The 25879-nt window shown below is 44.0% G+C and overlaps 1 protein-coding gene across 1 annotated transcript in view; it reads right to left on the reverse strand.

Moving 5' to 3' along the window:
• eif4g3a (eukaryotic translation initiation factor 4 gamma, 3a) overlaps positions 1-25879 on the reverse strand; it is a 44417-nt gene that overhangs the window by 13885 nt on the left and 4653 nt on the right. Inside the window, exons 2-16 of the mRNA XM_084033193.1 lie at positions 21894-21969; positions 21467-21571; positions 17986-18153; positions 16183-16275; positions 15232-15264; positions 12080-12100; positions 9989-10168; positions 8642-8753; positions 8383-8543; positions 6829-6963; positions 5916-6072; positions 4641-5441; positions 3566-3654; positions 1737-2034; positions 1455-1579 (exon numbers count right to left, since the gene is read on the reverse strand). Coding sequence (XP_083889319.1) covers positions 1455-1579; positions 1737-2034; positions 3566-3654; positions 4641-5441; positions 5916-6072; positions 6829-6963; positions 8383-8543; positions 8642-8753; positions 9989-10168; positions 12080-12100; positions 15232-15264; positions 16183-16275; positions 17986-18153; positions 21467-21571; positions 21894-21969 — 2554 coding nt within the window. The remainder of the gene's footprint in view (positions 1-1454; positions 1580-1736; positions 2035-3565; positions 3655-4640; positions 5442-5915; positions 6073-6828; positions 6964-8382; positions 8544-8641; positions 8754-9988; positions 10169-12079; positions 12101-15231; positions 15265-16182; positions 16276-17985; positions 18154-21466; positions 21572-21893; positions 21970-25879) is intronic.

The following is a 25879-nucleotide window of genomic DNA, read 5'->3' on the forward strand; positions in this document are numbered from 1 at the left end:
GAGAGGGAGAGGGGGGGAAGAGAGAGAGGGAGAAGGAGGGGGGGGAGAGAGAGAGGGAGAGGGAGAGAGAGAAAGTGAGAGAGAGGGGGAGAGAGAGAGGGGGGGAGAGAGAGAAAGTGAGAGAGAGGGGGAGAGAGAGAGGGGGGGGAGAGAGAGAGAAAGTGAGAGAGAGGGGGAGAGAGAGAGAGGGGGAGAGAGGGGGGGGAGAGAGAGAGAGAGAGAGAGAGAGAGAGAGAGAGAGAGAGGGGGAGAGAGGTGGGGGGGGAGAGAGAGATGGAGGGGGAGGGGGGGGGGGGAGAGAGAGTTGTGGGGGAGGACAGAAGAACAGATCCAGCTCTTTGTCTCTCAGCTCCTCGTCTTCCTCCCGACTCTTTTCTCTTCAGTGAGATTTGACTTTTCTCGGAGTAAAAGTGAGTCTTTGGGATTATTGCACATCTTTTCTTTTTTTTCTTTTTTGGAGAGGTGGTGGTGGGGGGGGGGCATGTACTCTTAAACACTGCCAAGTGTGACATAATAGCAATGTGATTTTAATCAGAACAGCATTCTCGGCGAGGCCATATGCTCCACCCGTACGTATGAGTGGACCGGAGGAACGCCGCCTGTTGCTCTGAGCTAACGATGAAGAAGCCCATTTGGTGAAGTTTATTCAAAACTAGGGCTTCCACTAATGGCTGCTTTCATTATTGATTAACATATTTTATTTAATAGCTCAATCGCTTAGTCTTTAAGAGCTACGAAAATTATGAATAACTTCTCAGAGCCGGGGAGATTTTCAAATTGCTCTTCTGTCCGACTGACGGTCGAAAAACTCAATGACGTTGAATTTTAAATTAAACAGAACAAAGAAGAAAAGCAGCAAATCTTTACATCTGAAGAGCTGAAAGTTTGTTTACAAATGACTGAAAATTAACCGACAACGTCATGCAGATGCTCCTGTTAATTTAATTTAGCTACATTTTTGTCTTAATTTGTCTTTACATTAGCGACGATGTTTCAGAATCAGAAACACATTTATTACCAAGAAGAATTTTACACCAACGAGGAATTTGTCTTGTTAATAAGATGCCAATAATAAACAAAAAGTGACTATAATATAGAATATTAATATAGTGTGGGAAGTATGGGCAACAAAGATACAAAGAGATTGTTAAGAGTTATAAAAGTGGTGGGTTTGAGAGTCAGTGTCAGTCCCTGATATTTAAGTTTTAATGTTAAGATGTCGTCCATCTTATGTGCTCAGATACATTTTTGTTGTTGTTGCTGTCTAAATTCCTCCTTATGCAAAAAAACAAAACAAAGAAGAAGCTCCAGGAATGCACTCCTGTTTTGTTCCGTGATGTTTTTCTTATGTGGCATAACCTGACGAGGCTGATGTTTTTAGAATCACCGAGGATCAACTGCACTAACAACCTTTAAAACAAACGTTTTAAGACAAAAGGGTTGTGAGTACTTACCTTGTCCAGCACCACGTCACTGATGGGCGGGAGACCCTCGGGCTTCTGTACGCAGGCCGGCATGAACTGGAAGCCCAACAGGAAGTCCCGGTCATACTGACGCTTCCCGCTAGACTCGGCCAGGTCTGGACCACCAAAAAGGGGGTTGGGAGAAAATGTTCAAATATATAAAAACACACAAGAAAGGCAGTTGAGCTCAACATTTGAACACAAATCTATGGATAAAGATGCTGTATTTTTAAATAAAAGTGTTCAGATTTAAGCCACTGGGGCCCTTCTCACCTTCGATGTCCTGTGGGGCCCCTGTGGAGTTCTCCTTTTCCCCGGGGGTGGCTCCGCTGTCGCTGCTCTCGGTCTCCGAAGTGTGACCCGCCCCGTTCCTCATGGGCTCCATGTCGGCCTCGCCGTTCTCCTCTGGGACGTCGCCGGGCTTTCCGTCGACCTCCGGGCTGCTGGCTGGAGCGGGAGCAGTGGAGGAGGAGGAGGAGGAGGTGGTGAGGGCCGACGGTAGGGGCCCACTCACAGGAGCCGACTGCAGGGCCTCGTCTCCTGCAGGCTGGTCTACAGGCCTGGGCTCATCCTGTGTGGAAGACGTCCAGGATTCGTCAGAAAGCATTATAATTTAATATATTCCCAATAGCTTAAACAGGGGGATTTGACACCTTTTATGTGGATCCAATCAGTGTTAATGGTAAATAATTATATGGACAGAGAGAGATGATTTCTCCTGCCCACGGAGCTGTGCCGGCAGTGCCTACATGTACCAGGATGCATTGGGCCTGAGCTTCTGACGCCAGGAGGGTCAGCTCAGTTTAGCCAAAACACTGTAAAACGGATCCTCGTCTGGAACATCCTCATATTTGGAATTTTCTCGGTTGCCGTGGCGTAGCTCTCATCATATTTAAAAACTGGTAGCATCACAATATCTCCACATAACACCATCTATAATGAATCAGGTGCAGAGCTGTGAGGCGGGAGAAGTGGATGGACGCAAGGAAAGGGAGGAGATGCAGGAGTGGAAGGTGAAGGAACTGAATGGAAGACTGTGAAATGCAGAGAGGGCAGATTAGGTCAGGTACCAACTACAGTCTCAAGACTCAATACTTTATTTTGCTTCAAAAAATAAACAGCAGCTTCAAATGGGCGGATGCTGAATTTGTAATCAAGGAACTGAAGCAATGCTTAACTTTTAAAAATGCCTGCAACGTAGGTTAAGGATCAGGGCAGAGAAGGTGAGAGAGGAGAGTACAGCACACGGTGGTCAATAGTTCAAGTGGGAAATGTTTCCACATGTGTGTTGGGGGGAAGCAGACGTAAATTACTGGGGGGATATCCATCATGTTCACTGCTCACCCAGCCCACTGTATGTAAAACCAGCTCTCTCCCACTCTCGTTTCCTCTCTTTTATTGTTCGGTTCTGGGCTTGTCGCCGCGGCAGAATTATCACACCCAAAACCCCCCCCCAAAAAAATTAGTGTTGCAGCCTTTTAAATTATTAAGGAGGCAGGATGTGTTTGTTTGTAACCAGGGGACGACCAAACAGATTGAATGGACATTCAAACTAATATTATTGTCATTTTTATTTGACGAATAAGACCCAGCAATGGACATTTAATTCTTAAGAACATTTATTTTATATATTTAGACTCTATGGCTCCGTTAACAAAACTTCCAACTCTTTAAACGGTGGGGAAAACCCTGCTGTGTATTTTGGCATCACGTTGGCCAAATTGTTGGCGACATTCCAACGTCAACATTCAAAATAAAGCTTCAACGTCTCAAATGAGTCGCTACAGCCCAGAACATTTGAATGATCTGTACTTGGAATCGTTTAAATCATCTATAGCTGCTTTTACGCTGCCGTTTCATTGCAGGGTATCACTCCTTTTTTCCACAACATCACTAGTGTAGAAAATAAAAAAACGAGGTGAGACGACCACAGTGTGAACGGAGAACGCCGGAACAGAAAGGGACGTCTTATGCTGCAAAGTTCAGTATAAATGGTGAGATCGCAGCATATGGAGGCGTCTTCTTCCCCTGATTACGGCGGGGTCTCTGTGTAAAAACACCTTGGAATACTTGTTTACGCATCATTGCTCATGTTTTCTTACCTCCTCCTCCTTTTGAGGTGCGTCTCCAGCAGAGATCCCTTCATTTGGTTTCCTCCAGGTCTTTGGTATAGCAGAAGCAGTCTGATTTACTGCAGGGAAACACAAAAGCAGGAAGACGCAGCCCGGTCACCAACAAACACAAACCACAATGGATTTAAAAGGTGACATTTTTGTTTAGACAAGGAAAACAGTTTTGTCTCTCAAGTCCACATTTAAATCTGGGTAAAACAACAAACTGTCCAGTTTAATGTTTTTATTTAAATCTATTCACCTGGACAACAAACTGTCCAGGTGAATAGATTTAAATAAAAACATTAAAAACCAAGATGAGTAGTAGATGAGTCAATATGATGAACGCCAGAAGCCTCATCTCTGACCAAACTAAAACAAACAAACAAATTATTATAACAAGACAAAGGGAAACGTTTCCCACAACCACGACTCATTAAATTTTAAAGAGATTTCCAGGACTCAGCTCAGACCCCTGGTTCCTTCCATTTACAAGTCCAGTGCTAGAACTTATTGGATTATATGTTCCTGTTCCTCTTTTCTTCAGCTAAAAATTGTTTGGTGAATCAGCAATTATTCACAGGTGGAGGAGATCAAGGCCTGTAATGAAGTTTAACCTGCTTTCGACACGGATGCATCCCCGCAGTTAATTAAAGTGACAGGCATGCAGTTCTGTTCTACAGACAGCAAGTAGACGCAGCGTCATACGGAGACTCTGAGCTACTTAACTACTTACTGGGACATGAACATGACCCCAGCGTTGTTCAATCACTCTTGCAAGAATCTTACAAATGTGTTTCATAATCTCCAGGGTTTATTTCTCCCTGAAAGCGTGGGAACTAACCCAAACTGACCACGCAGGTAGTTAGCCAGGAGTCAACTGTGCGTATGATGTAAGATCATCTGGAATGTGTGCTTTTTGTAAAACCAGCCAGCTCATTCTAGCTGGACTGTCAAATAGCCCACTCAGTCCTCTTTTGCTGCAGGTTAACACACGTTGCATACAGAAACAAATGATCGAGGTTACGTTAAATGTGACAGTAGCTGAAATGCATCATAGGCGTACCTGTAGTGGGACTCCTCATGGCGAGTGTTTGGTGCTGGGACTCCGTCTTGCTGTCAGTAATGCCTCCGTGCGCCTCCGTCCCCGCTCTGGGGACGAGGGCTTTAGTGTCTAGCGGCTTGCTTGGCTCGTCGGCCTCTGTCGTGGCCTGCACCAGAGGCGGAAGGCCGATGGGGAGCGGGGTGACTGGCAGAGCCGGGGCGGGGCTTGAGGTCAGGGTGACTGGCACCACGGCCACGGGTGCCGTAGGGGCGAGCACAGCAGCAGCAGCAGCAGCAGCGACGGGAGACTCTAGCCTCACGTCGGAGGGCAGCGTTTCGGAGGAGGAGGCCTCTCTGTAAGTGGGAGCGGAGGTCTGGGGTGCAGCCAAAGACAGAAGAGAAGGCTCGTGAGCCAGGGTGTCCAGCTCAGTCCCAGAGTCTGCGAGGCCGTTCAGCGCCTTGGGCGCCGGCGAGGCAGCCGGAGTCCGCGGGGCGTCTGAGAGAGGCTTGTCCGTGTTGAGAGTCTGAGGCGGGGATGAAGCAGGCTTGTGCTCCCCGACTGAGGAGGAGGAGGAGGAGGAGGAGGGAGAAGAGGCTGAAGCAGCGGACTCCAGGGCTAAGGGACGTTCACTGTTGTTGGCCACTGATAGAGGGAGCGTGACGGGGGCGGCCACCGAAGCGGGGAAGGGAAGCTCTGGTTCAGCAGCAGAAGAGGGCTCAGTCACAGGAGCTTTGGCCTCCAGTCTCTCTACGGGGGCCTCAGGCTGCACCGGCCCAGGCGAGGAAGACTTCTGGACGACTGGCTCCAGTTTTGGCGTATCGTCTGGAAGAAGAAGAAGAAAAGTTCCCGATGAACACACATTTTAATCAAAAAGGGAAATACATCATCATATTTAAATTTCTTTAAATAAATAACACGTGTGAAAAGCTTGGTTTCAAAACGGATGCTGGCTAAAATGTTCCAGATGATTTCAGGATAAGTTCATGACAAAACTCTCTGACACACAGTGTTTTGAGGGAAATGAAAGCGAAAGCGGTCAGTTCTCTGGAAATAGAGAACAATACGTAAGATTGTCTGGAAATCCTCGTTTGAGCAACAAGGGGCGGAGGGTTACTGGGGATTACATTGCCAGACAGGAAGTAATGACACAGCAGTAAAACCGGCCAACTGTTCTTGATGTTCATGTCACATTTTCACAATTTGAACATAAATATATGATTTAATAACTGCATTGTTTAGACCAGTATACTTATGAGGGGTTGTGGATGCATTTGTAAAGAAAGCAGGGGAGCAGACCTGGACCTGGTTTGGTGTCTGAAGCCCCAGTGGCCGATGGCAGCTGTGGCTGTTGGGGCTGCGGTGGCTCCAAAGCGTAACCTCCTCCAGGATGGGCCTGCTGTGGCTGAGGAGGCTGCTGCTGCTGCTGCTCTGGAGTCTGGCTGCTGCTCGGCTGCTGCGATTTGAGGTAGAAAATGTGAGGATAATGAGGGTGCGGCCATAAAAACTAGCAACATAGAAAACCAGAGAGAGAGAGAGAGAGAGAGAGAGAGAGAGAGAGAGAGGCACAAAGATGTAGGCAAGCACACAAACAAACAAACAAACAAGCCCAAAAGTAGCCCAAGCAGAAATAAGGAGTCCAATGGGGGAGGGGGTGTGGTTGGATTAAGAGGACAGCAATGGAGGACGAGACAGAAAATGAAGATCGATGTTGGGGAGAATGGCAGGAGGAGGGCAACGGCTCAGAACGATGTGGAAGGAAAACACACAGAAGAGAAATAAATCAAAAAGAGGGCACAAAGAGACAGAAAGAAAGAGAGGAGAGACTGTTAACATCCACAGAAGGACACACAGGGAGGAAGAAGAAGTCACAACGTCCTGCTTCACAGTCCAGGAATGCCGTTTTTAAATTTGGGCGCGGTCTGAGTGGATTGTGTAGGAGAAGGAGAATACAGAGACTACATGTGCGAATAGAAACGGAGACAGACAAGTTATAATGATTACAGTGAATTCATTAGTTGAAAATGTGTTTTTTTAAAAGACATGATAGCGACCTGCATGTCTGTACAGAAGATAAATGTTATATTGATGCAATTTTGTAATTATCATTATTTTAGGTTGTTTTATTTACGTAAACTGTTTATAAAAAGAAGGTAAAAGGTGATAAATACTTAAATTTGACACATTGTACCTCCTGAGTGGGTCGGCTTACCTGTGGGGGTGTAGGGGTAGAGGAGGGGCGGCCGACAGGAGGCGTTGAATTCCTGCTCCCTGAACCTCCTGCCATGATCTCCTCTGTGATGTCCCTGCCACCCTGATTGGGGTCACGGATACGGATCTGGGAGGACAATGGCACAAAAAAACAGACCACACTAAAGCACCAGAGTCTCAAAGCGACCCTGCCTCAGCCATATCCTCTGGCAGGCTTATCATTAACATTATATATTAGTTTAGTACATATTTGTGGTAACAGGAAGTAAACGGGTCAGCTGCTATTTAAATATCATTAAGTATTTCACCAGAGAGCATAGAAACAGCAGGTTATAATTGTGCGTTTCTAATTGAAGAAGTTTGTATATTTGTCTCAAGCAACAACAAATTATCACGTGATTTTCAAGTGTTACGTTTCTTGATTATTCACAAGTTCAAGACTTTCTTTAAAAACACTATTTTGGAAAAATATTCCACATACTTCCCAAAACATTTGATATTTTAAACAACAGTAACTGGAATAAGTAAACTTTGGAGGGGAGATCTTTTGTCAGCTGCTGTTTGAGGTCAAAGGTGAACTGTGAAGCTCAACTTCCCAGCTATGTCGATGAGATGTTCTTTGAAAAAGATGGGAGTTTGAACATTTACATTTCTGTGACAAGCGATGGGAATCATTATGTGATTGAAAGCTCAGAAACAGCTGCTTAACGGGCCTTAAAGAGATGATTTGTCTGTTTTGAAGGGAGGATAAATGAGATACTTATCCAGTCAGTTTATTAGCTTCAGTACATGGAGGTTGTCAGGCACTCAGGCCGGAGACACGGGAGCAAAGCATTGTATTGCTGTGGATGGGGGCAGCAACAAAATGTATGTAAAAATACATTTAAAAAAGACCTTTCTGACGGGGGAACTGCAGCAGTTATTTATGCTCTCTCTGCAAAGCCGCCTTTAACAAAAAACATTTGTCTTTTTACCACACAGAACACAGGGGTTGTTGGTCTACCGCTGCCTCGATTTCATAAGTGTGTTTGTCTTATTGTGTGACTGTTTTAAAAGGGTTAGTTCGGCTTGACCGAAGCCACCCAATAACACAAACACACTAACCAATCAGGGGCAGCGGCAGACCACCAACTCAAACCAAGCAAAATTATGGTTTTTGCCAGTGGATTCTGCTGGCTCAGTTTCCCGTCTGAAAAGGTCTGGCAGTGAAATAAAGTGGTGAAAATACACTTGAACTGCTATCGATTCTTTTCAGGTGACCAAACAGCTGTTTTGCTGCTTTCCCTGTCCACAACAGTACATTCCTTTGCTCCCGACCGCCATCGTCTGTCGTTAAAACGCACACAACCCCCACATCAAAAGCATCCAAACTATCCCTTTGAGGTAACATTATCTTTCCAACATTTTTGCAAGTCATCCATGACAGCAAAAGATTCAAAAAATGTGACAAAAAGCATGATCGCTGGAGGTTCAAACCAAATCTACTGGACAAAGCGTCTTATTTAACAAGTGGCCTCTAGAGAAACAAAGACAAAGGGACCACTAAGATACTCACTGTTTTCTTCTCACGCTTGGCTGGTGGAGGTTGCTGTGGTGTAGGCACTATGATCGGGGGTGAGGGGGGGTACACAGTCTGTCCTGGGTAGTAGGGTGGACCGGCTGTGGGGACGGGCGCAGGTACGGAGGGTGAGACAGGCGGGTGGTACCTGAGGGGATCTGAATGCATTAACGGGAAAAAGGGAATACATTAGTACATTGTTACACACAACGGCTGATGGGTTGTGTGTATTTTAAATGTTGGCTGGATGACTCACGATAGGGGGCAGGGTACTCCCCTGGCCCTGGACCAGTATAGAAGGTGCCAGACCCTGGATGTTGTACAGAATACTGCTGAGGAGCCCCCACGTAGGGCGTACTGTGGCGATACTGCAAGAAAACAGACAGATTAACAGATCAGCTACCGTACTTCAACAAAAAAAACCACACGTCCGCAATCAGTGGTGTTATTTTTTTAAGTTTGGATTTTATTGAGGGATTTTTATCTGGATGAACCCCTCTTTAAATATTCTGCCGTGACCAATGTTATGAACTGTATTTCAACTAAAATCTAACCAGTACCAGCTGCAACCAGACTGTACACACACACACACACACACACTCTACAGCAGCTAATGTGAAATTTACATATTTTTTCACATAACTGGCACAATTGGCTAACATCGAGAATCTGTGTCTGTTATGATGAATTAAACAGAGAGAAAATGTGTTTTCATAGATCTAATGTGCAGATATAACCATAGCTGGAGTTGAGGCGTGGACAGGTGTGGAGTGATTCCATAAAGTGCCTTTGGGTACATCAAAATAAAACACCATCTTGCATTTCTTGGCAAGAGTTGGATGTGAAACTTGATACTCCTCAAAATCCGTTGGTAGATGCAAGATAACAGACAGCATCTGGTTAGCTTAGCTTAGCACAAAGACTGGAAGAAGAGATGAACATATTCTATCCCAGTTGTTTATTCTGACCACATTGTGGTGTTCTAGACCAATTATTTTAAGTGCAGGAACTTTCTAGAAAGACAGAACAGAGAGAGTAAAATAGACGACGAGCAGTGACTGCAGCTTCATATTTCATTTATGCGTCTCCTCATCTAACTGTCGGCATGGAACAGAATAAGTGCATTGAGAAATTAACCATTAAAAAATGTTGCACTGTTCCTTTAATCACTTCAATCTAACTCATACCCGCTGCAGCAGCCAGAAGAACATCTTGAAAATTAAGCAAATGGGAAAATAAAACATTTTTGCTTGATTCTCATAAAAAAATATATTTTTTTTAAATCGGGTAACACTTTAAATTAGGGAACACATTAATCATGAACTAGTTTCTTAGCCATTATAAATCACTAATGCCTTATTCTGCATGATCATATTCTGCAACTACTAGGCCATTAACTACTGTGAGTTTTCCATCAATTATTTCCTGCTTGCTGATAGTGGGAGTTGTTGTAAACCACTTAAGAATAAGCTAATATGAAACTAGTTAATGGTTATTATGTGTTCCCTAAATCAAAAATCCTCATGTTCAGAATCTGTGATCGTCATCGCGAATCCAAATCAGAAAAAAATGCTTTTTCCAGAGTTCAGTGCTGCCGTGTCACCTGTGGGATGTAGTACTGAGCAGCCTGCGGGGAAGGGAAAGGCATGGGTGCCATAGCCATCATGATTGGTTGGTTAGTGGGGTAGACCGCCGCCGTGGGGTTTTGTGAGCCGGGCCGTATGGAGGGTGTGTTTGTGGGGATGGTGGGCCTCGCCGTCTGCATCTGAGTCCTCTGGAAAAACTGGAGGAAACGTGAGAGAAACAAAAACAACAAGAACAACAACAGAAAAAAGACATTAAGTGCTGTGCGAGGGGGCAACGGTCTCATTTTCACATGCTGCCACACATCTTAAAAACACAAACATGTACGGCTTTTATAACATTTGGCCAGCGCGTTTCTCACAGTGAGACAGTGCTGGTTTTTATCAGCGGCTTAAACAAAGAGGAGGGGGGAAGGAAAAAGAAGAGAGGCCCAGCACTACTCCGTCAGACTTAGGGATTAAAGGTAGAATGACTTTCAGACGGACATGCACACGTTTACATTACACATCAAATCCCTCCATAATCAACACAAACTTGAATTACTTTACTAAACATCTTGTTAAAGTTTGGATTTGAGCATCGTTACAGGTTAACGGATGAATCTGGCAATTCATAATCCAGCAACAAACAAAAAAACAAGAGAAATCAGGATTTTATTCTATGAATATAAATTCAAAAAGCAGATTTCTCTCCATTTGGACGTTTGTTTGTTTTGTGATTAATCTCCAATTTACACTGTTTGTTTACCTTTTCTTTCTCTGAGCATTTCAGTTAATCTTGTTATGATTTAACCAATAACATCACTTTTCATCACAGTTTTCATTATGTAATATTGGTTTGGTAAGATTACTTGAAATTTCCTTTTTGCAACAACGAATGTGGAAGGAGAGAACTCATATGTAGAGTTTGTCTCACACACACACACACTTTAGGTGTTGGGTGTAAGGTGGGGTTAAATGTCTTTTTTCTCTCCCTTGATTGGATAAGCAATGACAGACTTTGACCGGTAGCAACAGCCAAAGTGAACATTTAATTAATTCTTATTTACATTCTCTTTCTTTAAACTGTTTCCCCTTTTTATTTTAGCCAGTTGGTCTAAACTGTAAACAAGCTGCACCAGACTCCAACAGCTGTAGAAAATAAAAAGTCTTGGACAGCCGAATGGCTTCAAATACCTCTTTTGTGCCCGAGCAGCTCAGCCAGCTTTGTAGCTGCACTGAATGCACGACACGCTCACGCACACTTCTCTTCATCACGCAGCAATATGGTGTTTTTTCACGTACTCGAAAAAATACAGCCAACATGGCTTCTACACAGCACCAGTCACAACCGGTTAAAACTTTTAATATCGAGTGGGCTTTGTGTTCGGGCGGAGAGGAAGAAAGATCACGACAGCTGTGACCGACTTGCAAACAACGAGGGGTAACATCGTGCTCCAGTGAAGGAGAGCAGAATAAACAAAGCTGTTAAACCTAAATCTAAAAATAGCCAGGAGGGAAATCAACGTTAACATGATAAATCAGGTTCAATGGCTGTTTTGTAAAATAGCCCTGTGGAAATGTGGGGAAACAACCAGCAAACTGTTCATTACCAGCAACCCGAAGACTCAGGAAAATCACTTGGCAAAGCAAAAAACTAAAATATGAGTCCACAGACAAAACAAGTTTTCAACACTGTCAACAAAAAAAAGAAAGAAAAAAAGATGCTTTGTATCTTGGAGTTAAAGAAATGACTGAAACAATAAGTTTCAACGCAGAAAAAAAAAAAAAAACATACGTTCGTCCAACTGGGCATCTTTGTAAAGGATTTATACATTTCCAACAGGTAACACTTTTTCATGGCATTGGAAAAGGAAATACATGTATCTTTAGAAAGAAGTCTTTCATTCTGCATGCCGTCCAAAGAGTTGTGCAAGCGAAGAGTAAAGAGGAGTAATGAATGGAGCAAAGACTCATTTAAAAGTGCAGGAGTAGACTAAAGGATGATGTGAGAAATTATAAAAAAGATGAAGATGAAGATGACGGGGTGCACGGGGGTTAAACGTTAGGGTCATTAGAGAATGACCCTCATTGTGTCATGCAGGTCGACTTGAAACAGAGGTTAATGTTACCTGGATGGGCCTGAATCCTCCCTTGAGTAGTGAAAGCAGGAAAGAGAGAAAAGCCAATGGGAGACTGTACTGGTGAGACTCGACATAAATACAAGCAAGGCACACACAAACACACACCAGTGAGAATTTTCTTCTTCTTTTTTTTTAAATCACCATCTTCATCGGCATCTGAGTGCCATCTTTGTGTGCCATTCTAACATAACATGCACAGCTGTGGCAATATCCACACCCACCCACCCTCTCTCACGTCCAAAACAACAATTGTTGCAGAACGTCTGCCAGTCTACTTTGACAATTTGGCCTATTTTTTCCTTTCCCTGACGGAGCCGGCTGCCACCTGCAACAATGACCAACAACAGAGACCATGTTGAGGGGTTTGCACCCGCCGAGGGGTGACGTGCACCCTTTGATTTAATGGACCAACACCACCGTCTGCATATATTGTTGTGAAGTAGTATGATGATGCCATTGTAACCGTGGGCCATGTACGTCCCCCCCCCCCCCCCCCAGTACCACAGGTTGGCACTCGCTGGAGGGCCAACCAGGAAGAAACACTCGAGGATGAAACCCAGGATGAATTAGTCATTTACACTCTGAACAGTTCTCTGGAGGATACGACAACCGTTGTTTGCTTTTTAAGTGTCTGTTTCCACTTGCTTTGACCTTTCGGTTCACACAAACAAACAATAGCTGCGTTTGAAATCCCCCCCCCAAAAAAAGTGGAGGGCAATAAAAATTCAATAATGACCTTCCTTGTTTGAAGACGGACTTATGTTCTGGCCAAATTAATGCGTTTTCTGATCTCTATGTTCCCTTTGCTGTGCATTGAGTGCATTTCAAAAGGGGACAATGGCTGTTTTCAGCGTTGGGATAAAAGGCCAGTTGTTCGGCTTTCCGACTCCACTTCCTCGGTGGCACAAGAGATCCCAGCGCCAGTTTGTGACAGCCAGAGCATGTACGTGTGTGTGTGTACACATTCACACAGGCGAACACACACCCGACGCACTTTGACACCACACTATTAATAGTCTGTTAAAGATGTGTCCACACGAAAGCATCCAAAAAGAAAAAAAAAGTGCGGATGTTGGACAACAAGTGACAGTAAATCTTTGGGGGGTGTGAAAATAACACGTCACTCCCAGAAGTGCATGAATCACTACGGTGAGAATCGACAGACACAGAAGATGACAGGAAGTCACATGGACTGAGTGTCAGCAGCACGGACATGTCGGAAACTCTCAGCATCCACAAGGTAGTACACAAACCATGACACCGCTCCGTCTGCCAGACGCACATTAACATGCCCCTTCATCATCCAATAACGCTGGCTCACAGAGTGTCAGCTGCCTGATCCAGGGTGTAAATTACAAAAAAGGTGTCAGCCATGAACACACACACACCTTCCTGACTCGATCCATGACTACCCGACCGCTCACAGGAAACGATCAATAATCAGCCCCCAAAATGAACATTTGTGTCCGTCTGCATGAGGAATATCAGAAGTCTGGATGAACTGACCACATTCTCCCTTACGTATCATTTACAAGTTATTCTTAGATGGTGCTGGTTGTTCTGTGTAGAGGGTGCATGGGTGAGTGCCGTCCTGGGTGTTGAAATGCAGTGGAGGAGATCGATGGACGGTCTATATGTTGGCATAGACGACAGGATATGTGTGTATTTATTTATAGCTATACCTACATATGAGCAGATTATTGTTTATGGGCTCTTGCTGTAATTGATGTATGCACTTAGTGTGGGAGTTTTCTAGTAGCTGATTGACTAACGAAGCCCCAAAAATGGTAACCGGGACCTTAATTAAAACATCCATTTAAAAAAAACAACAACTCACACGATTCCTGCAGTCTAATTTATCCAGTAAACACCTCACCACACAAACACATACATTTCCACTTAAACAGGCAAACAACTCGAGCCTTAACTAGAAAATAGTAAGGGTTTCAGTGAAGACGCATGTGTTTGGCACATGACTGGATAAATGAGACGTTGTGCAAGAGTTTGTTAACGGGCGTTTTGATGCCCCTCCATTTACTTCAATGAATGGTGAATTTTCTCTCCGTTTCTGCACGGTCGCCTGAGGGCAACAAAAAACAAAGTCCTCTTGAAGAATTCAAGGTAACACGGGGCGAGTAATTGAGATACAAATGGTCATTTTGAGCGTGAAGTTTTCCTGTCAGACTTATTCCAGACGGACACAAATGGCTGCAAGACCTTTGGATGTGGCTGTGAAAAAATCCAGAGCTCAAATTTTCACCCAAGTGGCAATAAAACAGCCAATTTAATGACAGTACCTTGGTATAAGTATTGGGAACAAATGACACTATGGCCCCATGAGGGTGTCATCACTGAAAAAATTAGCTGTGCAAATACAGAAACAAACAAGGTCTCCATTTCTGTTTTCTGGCATGAAGCAATCTGCAATCCAAATACTCTTGAACACTAGTGTGATTACTAAGCTCAGGCCGACGATACTCCTTACAGATAAAAGGAACTTTAAATCTCCACATTAGGCATTACATGCAATCCAAGGAGCGCACCCTCTGATTGGCTGTTTAAACTGACTCATTTCATCCTCTCAAGTTGCCTCCTTTTTTATTTTTTCTGTCACCTTGCAAAGTTCAAGCATATTATAAAGAGCCCCACTAGTCAATTGCTCTTTGGTTAAATGTAATGGAAAGTGATTTCATCATGTTAAATGCCTTATAGTCACTGAGGAAGTGCCGTTTCATTAACATCCTATGCACAATGACCAAGAACACCCACAAGCTTCATTCCATCTAAAACTGATAAAAGGCTATTAAATACCAATTCAATTATTGGAATGAACTCGGATCAATCCGGCCATAAAAATAAACATGAAGGGGGGCAGGAAGCTGCTCTGTGCACCTGGCTGGACATCTTGATTACATCCCGCCAAGAAAAAAACCCCATGATAATTAAATCCTCTTAAACGGTCTCCAAGATACTCTTTCAAATCTGGTACTTTTTAAAGGAACAGCAGATTTCCACCCCCCAAAAAAACGGGGCTTTGCCAGCAGTTAACAGGCAAAAAAAAAAAACTGCTTTGATGATGATGACGCAAGAGAGGGAGCAGGAGGTGGGTGGGAGGGGGGCGTTCAGCGGGGGTAAATTACCTGATGGTGGGTTGGTCGAGGGCCCGTAGCAAACTGGTGGGGAGGGGGGGGAGGGAGGAGAGGTCCAGCAAGGAGGTTGAAGCAGTGATGGCAAAGCAGGGGGAGGGGGGAGAAGAAAGAGCATAAGAGAGAAACAGAGATACGATGAGGGATGAGAGATGCTTAGAAACACAGTACAAACCCACAGAGCAACTAAGCTTTAAAAAGACAGTGATGCAGCTCCCAGACCCGAGTCGAGGTGTGTATCTGTGAATAATAGCTTGCTTTGAGTGCCATACGATTCCAAATCGGGTCAAAACACACAAAGAAATATCATGTTTTATGCTGTGAGGCGATAATGTCGTGGTGTTATGAGGCAAAGCTGTAACTAATCAAACAGAAAACAAGACTTATGTATGTGTGCACACGCTGACCGAGGTCTGGGTAAGCTTTGCTCTACGGATGGGGGCAGGGCAGGAGCCAGGCCATATTAATAAATAATGCTTTCTAGGAGTGTCTGTGTACAGAGAATGCTGGCAAAGTCAATATAATATTCGGAAATGTCTTATTAGGCTTGTTGTGGTGGGAGATTTTCACACAAAAAAAAAAGGTGTTTGTGATATTTAAATGGCTTTCCTCAACAAACACTACAACATAGAGCAGTTTGATTTGAAATAAAAAGTGTAAAATCACCAAATATAGATGATTTAAACGAAGATAACACTGACGTAGGGAAGAACTTGAACGTGTGCTCTTCTTACCACCCATAGACGGGGATGTGACCACCGATCACAACAAGCCAATAAGGGGAGACCTCGTTAAACAATATGTTAAACTGCTTCACTGCCATGAGCGGATTAAGGCAACATTTCTCCACCAGCGACTCAGTGAAAAACACCAACTTTCACAATAAACAGTGACAGTTTGGGTCCTCGGGAGGCTGAGAGTCTAAAAGACCTCATCGACACCTACCGGGCGACTTTGTGGCTGTGCATTCATTGGCTGTGTCTGGGGAGAATACACTAAGGGGGCGGAGCCAGCATTTTGTCCGGGGTTGTATGGAGACTGTAAAAAAAGAAGAGGAGGAGGAAGGACAGAGAGAGAAGGAGAGCGTTCATTAAATACAGACCTGCAAATAAGCTATATCACACAACAGCTGCAACCTTAACTAATGAAAGTCTTAGCACTTCAAATCTGGCGTTTACCAGAGATGTGTTTTATGGAAATAAGTAATTAAATGAAAAAACATCTTGGGAGACTAACAAAGAGGGAGCGGCCCTAACCTCAACAACTCACCAGCAACGCTACTTCGGATGCTGCTGAGAGAAAGTCTTTTCAATGAGGATTTATGTGCTGCACAGAGATAATTGGTATCCTCCAGGACTGAAAATCCTGTGTTACTTCTCCCCCCCCCCCCCCCCCCCCTCATCTGCTGTGCAGTGGAGCTCGGCAGAGGTGGGTTTTAAGCAGACTCTTCCCCGAGCTGCTGCTGGTACGGTGGTGATCATTTCAGTAAATGAAACTTAAAGTTAGTGCTGGCCGACTAGACTACGCGTCAGAGACTAGACCTGCTTCGACATTCCTTCACTGACTCAATCTGACTTCATGATCAACCTCTTTTAACCCGTTTGATTGTATCTAGGTATTAAGGGACTCCTTTCCTTCTTTACTCAGCCCTGATTTATTTCTGATGTGTTTTGGTCCATTATATTCTCTCCTTCGTGTGTCACTCATTACAGACGGAGAAGGAATATATTTAACCCTCCCCTGATCCCCAATCATCTCTAATCCTTATTAATTAATCTGACCGTAATCATGCCATTAACCGTAGTAGTAGTACACGTGTGTTTACACACAACATCCCAATCCTGTTTAATCATTCCCCACTTTTTTACCCAAAGATCTGAGGTTGAAACATGCTGTAAAATGTTAAACTGACGGGCGTTAAAGCTTCATGCAGACTCACATATCCAGCACCAATATATATAAAAACAGACGCACACATTCTGAATTTTAAGTTGAGCAACCGATCATATATATCATGAACTCAAAAAACCTGGTTTTACCAAATACAGCAGTATATAATGTAGTATCCCGAGTAGCTGACAAACGGTGACAGTTGGCTGGCAGATCAAAACATTACACAATCCTGGTGGTTAGAACCACAACTTCACAGCGAGAAGGTTCTCTCACTGTTAATGTGGGTTTTCCTCCATTCCTTCCAGAGTTTATAGGCAAACAAGGCACATAAATGCATGCATCAGCCCTGCAACCTAAACATCTTATACTGTTTATCCCCAATTTGCCACATGCATGCTGGGCTTTCCCTCTGCAGACCCGTATCAGGATTACAAAGGGACTGTGTAGAGCGTACATTAGATGTATTGTCTATAGAGCCGGCACCACGGCACAGAGATAGTTCTATATTAGATTTTCACTTTGTTTAGATTATACGTTAATCCGAATTACGTTTGGAAATAAACCCATACACATGCCTTACTGCTGTATTGACGTAGTGTAAAAGAAAAAAGGGACAAATGTGAAAATAATACATGCAAAAAGCTGATATAAGAAAAATACAGGACAAGGGTGGTAATATAGGCATAATTAATAATAATATATCTTTTTTTTTTACCCAAGAACAATTTTGAAGTGTTCAAAATGTTGCAATGTGATAAATGTTGGTAAAACATAACTTTTTGACACAAGTAATTAAAATAAGAAGTTAGCAGACAAACCAACAGATCAAAGATACAAGCACAGTGATGAACTCACCCCTGCGCCTGCCTCCCAGCCCTTAGGGTAGCGATATGGGGAAGCTGTGGGTATTGATACCTGAGAGAGCGCCGGGGAGTGGGCATGACCGGGTGGAGTGCCCGCCAAGTTAGGGTGTCCCTTTGTGATGTCGTGAGCGGTGTACGGAGGGCCAGCATGTCTGGGTACCTGCGCCACAGAACAAACAGGTTAGATACAGCACATTCTCACAACGAGACTGATGCATAAAATGATGTAGAGGAGGAACAGCAGGAGCAGAATTCCACAGGTCATTAGTAGGGATGCACGATATTGATTTTTTGAAGCCGATACCGATATCGATAACTTTCTGCTCCTCGGGACCGATACCGATACCGATAACCGATAATATTGTTATTCGTTTTTTAATGTATATTCAGATGAAATTCAGGTCAAAAACACTAATGACTAAGCTTAGGTAGATTTAGCATAGCTTTGCCTTTTACCAAACACCTAACCAGATGTATCACAGTGACATGATAATTATTACTATGAACAAAAGAAAGCCAAGAACAGTTTTGACTCTTCAATAAAATGACAATATTTATTTTTTTCAAATAAATATGTAAGTGAGTCAGTCAGTCAGTCAATGACAACTTTCCCTGAGCAGCATGGGATATGCACACACAAGTGCTGCTACATTAAACTGTTGGTCCTGATCCACACAGAAATGTAAACTACGGTAATAGGCAGAAATATCAGCAAAGCAACAGCCACTACTGCGGATGTGATCCCCTCCATTCAAGCGCTGACGCGACTGCTAAAACAAACGTTACCAACAGACCACGGAGTGAAAACATCAAAGGAAACCCCGTTAAAAGCAGTGGAAACGCGTTTTGGTGACATCGAGGAAAAGCCACTGTATTATCTCTCAACTATATTGGACCCGAGGTACAAGGACCGCTACTTCACCCGTGCATCAAAACGCTAAGCTACGGGCTCGCTGCTTCTTTAGCGGCGCCGGCGTCTTCATACGCTTTTAACACACCGTCGTAGCGATGGTGATGTGCGAGGTGACTTTTAAGGTTGGATGTATTAAAGCTCGATGCCTTTTTCCCTCCTCTTGGAACTTCTGCATTGCATTTGTTACAAATGGCAAACGATTCAGTTTCCTCAGAAACTTTGAAGTAGTCCCACAGTACAGACGCCATGCGTGTTTGTTTACTAGTCTTCCTCCTCCACTCGCTCGCAGCCTCTACGTCACAGCCAGGCATGAGAAGGGAGCGCTCGATTTGTGGATTAACTCCCTCCTCCGAAACCTGTGATACCACAGTAACCACATCACATGCTAAACGGGAGGCGCCTAGAAAAAAACTAACGTCCCTCATCCCAATCCACCCGTATGACTGTTTTAACACAAACATCCTATCGTCGGATTATCGGAGGTATTAATAATTGTATCGGATTTATCGGGTTGACGTCATAATTCCTATTATCGGGCCGATAATTATCGGTCCGATAATTATCGTGCATCCCTAGTCATTAGTCCTCCCTCCCGCTGAGGAATGTAAATTAAGCTAAAGCTGTAGGATTAGCCCCTGTGTATGTGTGCAGAGGTGAAGCCCTGTGCTGTGGACGGGTGTCGAAGGCTGCAGGGGTTAGCCAACACCAACTCACTGCATACAACTCTACCGACTCTGCCATACAAGGATGTAACACTGGCTCAAGTAACGGTATTACAATCCCATTTTTGCAATAAATAGAGTGCACCTGATTAAATACAAGCAGGTCATGCTAAACAAGCCTCATTAAGACGGGCCGGCGAAGAGCTCAGGGTTACACCGGACAAGTGAGTGGCTTCAGGGAGATTCTGACTCTTCAGCCTGTGTGGCGTGGCAGGATGGACCTGCTGCAGCTGTGGGCTGGCACAACTGCAGGTGCTGCTTGTTGCTGCAGCAAGCCTGACACACCAGGGAATGAGACAGGATACTGCAGAAAGAAAGCAGGAGGCACCGACTAGCCTGGAGAGCCTCCTCCTTATTTTCTATTCTGTATCTCTACACACTGGTCGTTAAAGCTTCTTACAGCTCTAACAGTGAGGACACACATCTCATAATTACATTAAATGCAAAACGACAGACACTCTGCAGGCAATATTATCTTCTGTACATATCCCTGCTGCATCTCTCCCATCTTCTATGTGTGGCCCACTTCCCTCAGATGACCTGGGATAAAGCAACTAATCTAGCTGCTGTTGCCAGGGGAGGAGCCTGCTCTGCTTCAGGCGAGTGACTGATTCTGAGGACATCCAGAGTGATGGGATGGGGGAGGGGAGCCAAGCGGCTGTATAGGAGCTGTACATGAGGGGAACGGGGGGAAAAAACAGTGTGAGCCCTGCATGCACAGCAGAGAACAAGGGTTTTATTTCCACCAGTGTCATCATTGTTGCAGTCCAACGCCTTAAAACGATCTTTCAGAGCTAGAAAAATGTAAAAAATAAATAAAAAAACCGAGGTTTCCAGTTCTGTTTTTGTTAAAGTGGATAATTATGCTCACAAAGCCAAATAGGCAAGCCTTGGAAGCATACGGCGGCTTTTCTTTCTGTACAGAAATCTAATCACTGAAAAACATCCTCTTTGTGCTGTCCAATAATCAAAAGCGGTAATTCTACAGTGCACTACAATCCCCGTCAACGTGTACAATAGATTGTAAAAAATTATATTTTCTCACACACACGACCACTGCAATGGTAGTATTAAACCACAGAGGACGTCTCAGTGAGCTTTGTGATTGTATTTATGAGGTTTTTTTAAATCAATTAACTGTGAAGTGAAAAGGGAAATCAATATTCCTATCTTTTAATTTCTGTACTGAACATTTTAATAGAAGAATTGCCACTTTTAGTATCTCACAAAGCCCTGGAATGATCTCTGTCCTCCAGAGAAGTGCACATTTAGCCTCGGGAGGAAGACGCCCAGAATGGTGCAGCAAAGCACGAGGCTGCAGAGGCGCTCAGTGTGGATGGTGGTTGTACAGCATGATGCCCACTTGCAGATGGTGACTGTCATATTCTCAGGAGAGGGGGGGGGTACAGTAGGTGTGGCTAGTCACTAGACTAGACTAAATAAATGGCCCCTGCAGAGTTCAGGCAAGGACAGCACATCAAAGTAAATCTGGGATGTTTTAAATGTTTTTTTGACCAAAATCTTTTTGTCTTCCCGAAGAAACTGCATGGCGTGAAAATGACAAAAGATCACAGAGGAAAAGCTAATTACCTCCCGAAGGAGACCGTGAATGGCATGAGTCCCCTGAGGTGACAACTTTCACCAGCAGTGGGATCAGAACATTACGTCTTAACAAGCATGCCTTTATCTTTGTCATAAAAAAAAAAAAAAGTTTATGTTAACTGTGACTGTAAAAGCATTTCAAGATGTGTTTACCATTCATACACACACCTAGCAACATGCGTTTAGTTGCCAGTTTATCATCAGGTACACTTGGAAATGAATGCAATAAATCCTACCTTCATAAAAGTTACAATGTTCTTAGGAGGAAACTGGTGCGTTTCTCCTGCACTGAACTTCAGTTGGGCGCTCTGCCTCAAAAACACAGCAATGTCTGTGGCACTCTGTGGTCAGGTAAAAAAACAGCAGAAAGAATCACCTTTTATAGGGGGCTGGCATGAAGCCGACATCAGAGCATGATCACAATGGTTATAATGTTATGATGCGTGTAATTTATGTCAACAAGGGAGGGCTTAATATTAGAAAACACTTCTCGACAATATGCAATGCAGTTCAACGGCAAGTTACAGTCAACACCATTATTAACAGTTTACAAACGGAAACTAAAACTTCATGACTACGTCTGCGTACTCTGTGTGCTAAGTGTGTATTTTTCTGCACTGCAGCATACAGGTGAAGGTGTGTTTTATGTGTGCGGTGACTCACGCTGTAGACTGCGGCGACTCCAGGCTGTGGGGAGAAGATTCGGTCATCGAGTGATGATTGTTGAACCCGTGGGATTCTGGAGAAAGGTGCATTAAGGAAGAAAAAAAAACAAAGAGCGAAAAAAGCAGTTTCCTGCTCGATAAAACGTGGAAGGGTACGATTACACTTAATGTAAGAGAGTGTTAAGGAGGGCTGGGCCATCCACACGTGATAAGGGTTTTTTTAATGGAATTGTGATGAAATCAAACATCGAGACGTTGTCTAAATTTATAATAACAAGCACATACATACTGCAAATGCAATAAAGTTATTCATGTCATGTGAAGTATTTAATTCACACAATCACATAATAACATAATAGGATTTTACCATCTGCTTATTGCATATAAGTCTCTTTATTTATTGACCTTCCAGCTGTAATCGTGATGGTATCTCAATATAAAATTAAATATATATATATTGGTGAAGATCTTTGGCCCAGCCTTAAATACTGCTGACTAAACCACATGAAGAGACTTGATCCACTCTGTGTGGAAGTTTCCTGTTTAGCAAACACGTACTGAGATGACCTCATTCTAAACCTCTATGTTTTCATGCGATACGTTCAGCTGATTCAGAACCCAACAGCCCCGATGGCTTGGTAGTTTGATTTCAAGGAATCCCCCCCCCTTAACCACCCCGCCCCAAAATGCCCCATCTCCGAGAGAACACTGTGTACCTTCACCATTCTCCAGTGTTAAAGGGAAAATCTGAAATGGATTTCTGAACCACTTTGGGTAAAAAAGGGGGGACTGACAAAGCAGTAGACAAGCACAAAAGGAATAGCAAACGCCAAAAACTCTCTTTTTTATGCTAAAAGGTAGAATAACAGGTCAAAGAAAAACTGTCACAACGAAGCATTATTAATGCTTTTGTCTGCGTTTGAACTGAAACCAAAACAGAACGGAACTTTCTTTCTTCTGAAAGATGCAGCATTGAGACGCATGAGAATGCACTCAGATGTTAAACGGTGACAAAAAAGGGAATGTGTACTAGCTGCATAGAAGAGGGAAGCCCTGTGGTTAGTAACCTGCTCAGGCAGTTGTCTGTCTCACACACACACACACACACACACACACACACACACACACACTTAAAGGCACGGTCCCATGGTTTAAGGGAAACCGAATGTCTGGCTTTCTTCCTTTCACACCTTCCCGTCTCCTACAGAGAAGTAGGTCGTCCGACCATGACGTATGTTTGAAGAGTGTTTATATTTGCTGAGAACGGCCACACTCAGAAGACGGGGGATGCAACGTCATTAACAAAACGTGCATCTCCAGGAAGAAATTCACGGTATTGCACTGTTCAGATAAAAAGTAGACCCAGCGTTCTTTCTAAACGCCGCCCAGCCGGCGGGTCAGGTAGGTAAGTGGGTGTGGATGTCAGATTGTAGGTTTTTCAGAAAGTGTCGGACACAGCCGTCCGACTAATCCGGAAAGGTGTGTGTGTGTAAGGAAGGTTTACGAAGGCTATCGGGCCATCCGACAAGCTGTTCTGGTGGAGTAAACTGGCCCTTTAAGCCAGTTAACTCTGCTTTTTGCCTGCAGGGGCCATCGTCTCTCTCTTGGCCCGCTGCCAGCCCCGCTACTCGCTACCGACAACACGAGAGAGAGAGAGAGAGAGAGAGAGAGATAAGGAGAGAGAAGAATCATTAAAAGAGAGAGAGAGGGCTGAGACTCAAAACAGCAGAAGCACAGCAGGAAGCATTATCCGTTTCATTGTTGGGGAATTTAAAAAAAACAAACAAAAAAACAGCACGCCCACCTCCAACGCTAGCACACACCCACACATGCAGAAATTAGGGAGTCATTTAGAGGCTCCTTCTCTTCACAACCGACATGATCATCTCGGTGAGGAGGAGCACGATAACACACTGTGGTGTAGGCAACGCGGTATGTGTTTGCAAATACCACACAAAAAAACTTTTCAGTGATTCAGATTACCTATCATGATGTGAAAAGCCATAATGTGGTAAATCCAATGCCACAAGGCATGAAGTAGAAGGTAGTCATCACTAGCAAATGCTTCCTGATAGGTGAGAGAGAATGAAACAGGTGGGGGGGGGGGGATAACTGTCAACAGAGGGAGGAGAGCAAGAGCTGCACAGGTGAAACCAGGTTTCAACAAGAACACGTCCACCTGGAGGTCAAGGGGGCTGTTGTCGACGGCAACAAGGGCAGGAAAAGCAAATGATCAGGTAAAATGACACATGTAAATCTTCTTTCAGAAGCGGATCTCCCACTACAACTGCAGCCAAATTGCACAAAAAAAAACAAGGAGATAATGTAAATGGCTCAAAGCCATTATGCAGATTTCTGTTATCTCGGAAAGGAAACCGCCTGTAAGTCACAGCAGAATATTGTTACGCCGCCAACAAGCAGGCCTACTGTTTGAGCACTTTGTGTCTTCTCAAAAAGGCAATACTGAACTTCAAAATCTATTCCAAAGCAAATTAAACATTAAAAGCAACACAGCAGGGAACGTATTTAATATAAAATCAGATCCCGTTTTGTTTTCTTTGCCCAAGCAGGCGTTTGTTTCCGTTTGGACATGATCTCCATTCATTCTAGCAATATAATACTATCATGCTTGACTGAAGTTCCTTCACCCCTAGTGGTTAAAACAAAATGTTCCAATGTGGGATGGGTGCCCGCCCCCCGGGAACCCGATGGACGCCGACACTTTTCAATCCAGCTCTTCTACATGTATCAGGCACAAGCATGAAAGTGGCTGACCGCACTAATTAGATACAAGTCATTAGTTTTGATTTCCATTAATTTTCTGCTCCAGGAGAGAGAGAGAGAGAGAGAGAGAGAGAGAGAGAGAGAGAGAGAGGGGCCGAGCACAATGTCACAACTTAAAGACTTACACCAGGGATGATTCTACTTTAGGGAATAAAAATAAATGTACCTGTAACATTGAATTGGACACCAATGGTGAGATTCTCACACACTTGACCTTCACTGCAACCGAGGAGAAATGCAGTTTTCAGATGAGAGTTCTTATGACACTGGACGAGATGCCCACGAAAAAGCCTCACATTTATAAAAAAGTAGTCCCTGCCTCCTGAATGAGGATCGTCTCGTAGTAGGAGAACTGTTGTTGTAGTTAACTGTTGAGGTAAAGTTCGATCTAAAACCAGCCCCATGCAGCCTCTCCTCCTTGCCCCTTTGACTCTACGGTGACCTGTAAGCCTCATTTAGGGCTGCGGCGCCTGCTTCATCATTAGCTTAGCGTAAAGCCACTAATGTGCTGCCGAGTGTGTGTGAGGGGGAGAGAAAGGGGGGGGGGGGAAACAGTAGGAAACACAGACTTACACATAGCAGGGGTGCCAACGTGAGGATGATACAACTCAATACACTGATCTGCCATTACGGATTAATGAATCACAGCTGTGTATTCAACAACCTCACCCCTGACTGAATCACATGAAACATCTGAGGAAAAGAGGGGGGAGAGAGAGGGGGGAGGGAAGCTCTGGAGACGGATATCACTTCAGTAATGTTTGCACTGCCATCTAATAGGTGATTTCTTTGTCACGGCAACAATCAAATGACACACACTTTGAATGACACGGGTTACCTGGAAAAGTGCAGTCGGGAGGCGCAGGAAGTGAGTGGAGACGGCCCAGATGGTGCAGACACAAACCCTCCTTCTCCCTGCTGGCCTGCTAGCCACTATATATATATATATATATATATATATATATACACACACACACACACACACACACACACTCCTCACCGCTTGCTTGCCTGCTGTTGCTGAGACTGCTCTTTCACTACCGTATGAATGATAAGTGGTTGGTTGGTGGATTCGACTCTTAACAAACCAAATCTTAAGCATCAACAGTTCTGGATTTCTGCAGCACAGACCATGATTGTTTTTTTTTTTAAAGAAATCAACTTAATAGGCAGTCGATCTGCACCTTAAAAAAAATTCTA

The sequence above is a fragment of the Eutrigla gurnardus genome, assembly GCF_963514095.1.
Source record: "Eutrigla gurnardus genome assembly, chromosome: 2".
Classification (NCBI taxonomy): Eukaryota; Metazoa; Chordata; class Actinopteri; order Perciformes; family Triglidae; genus Eutrigla; species Eutrigla gurnardus.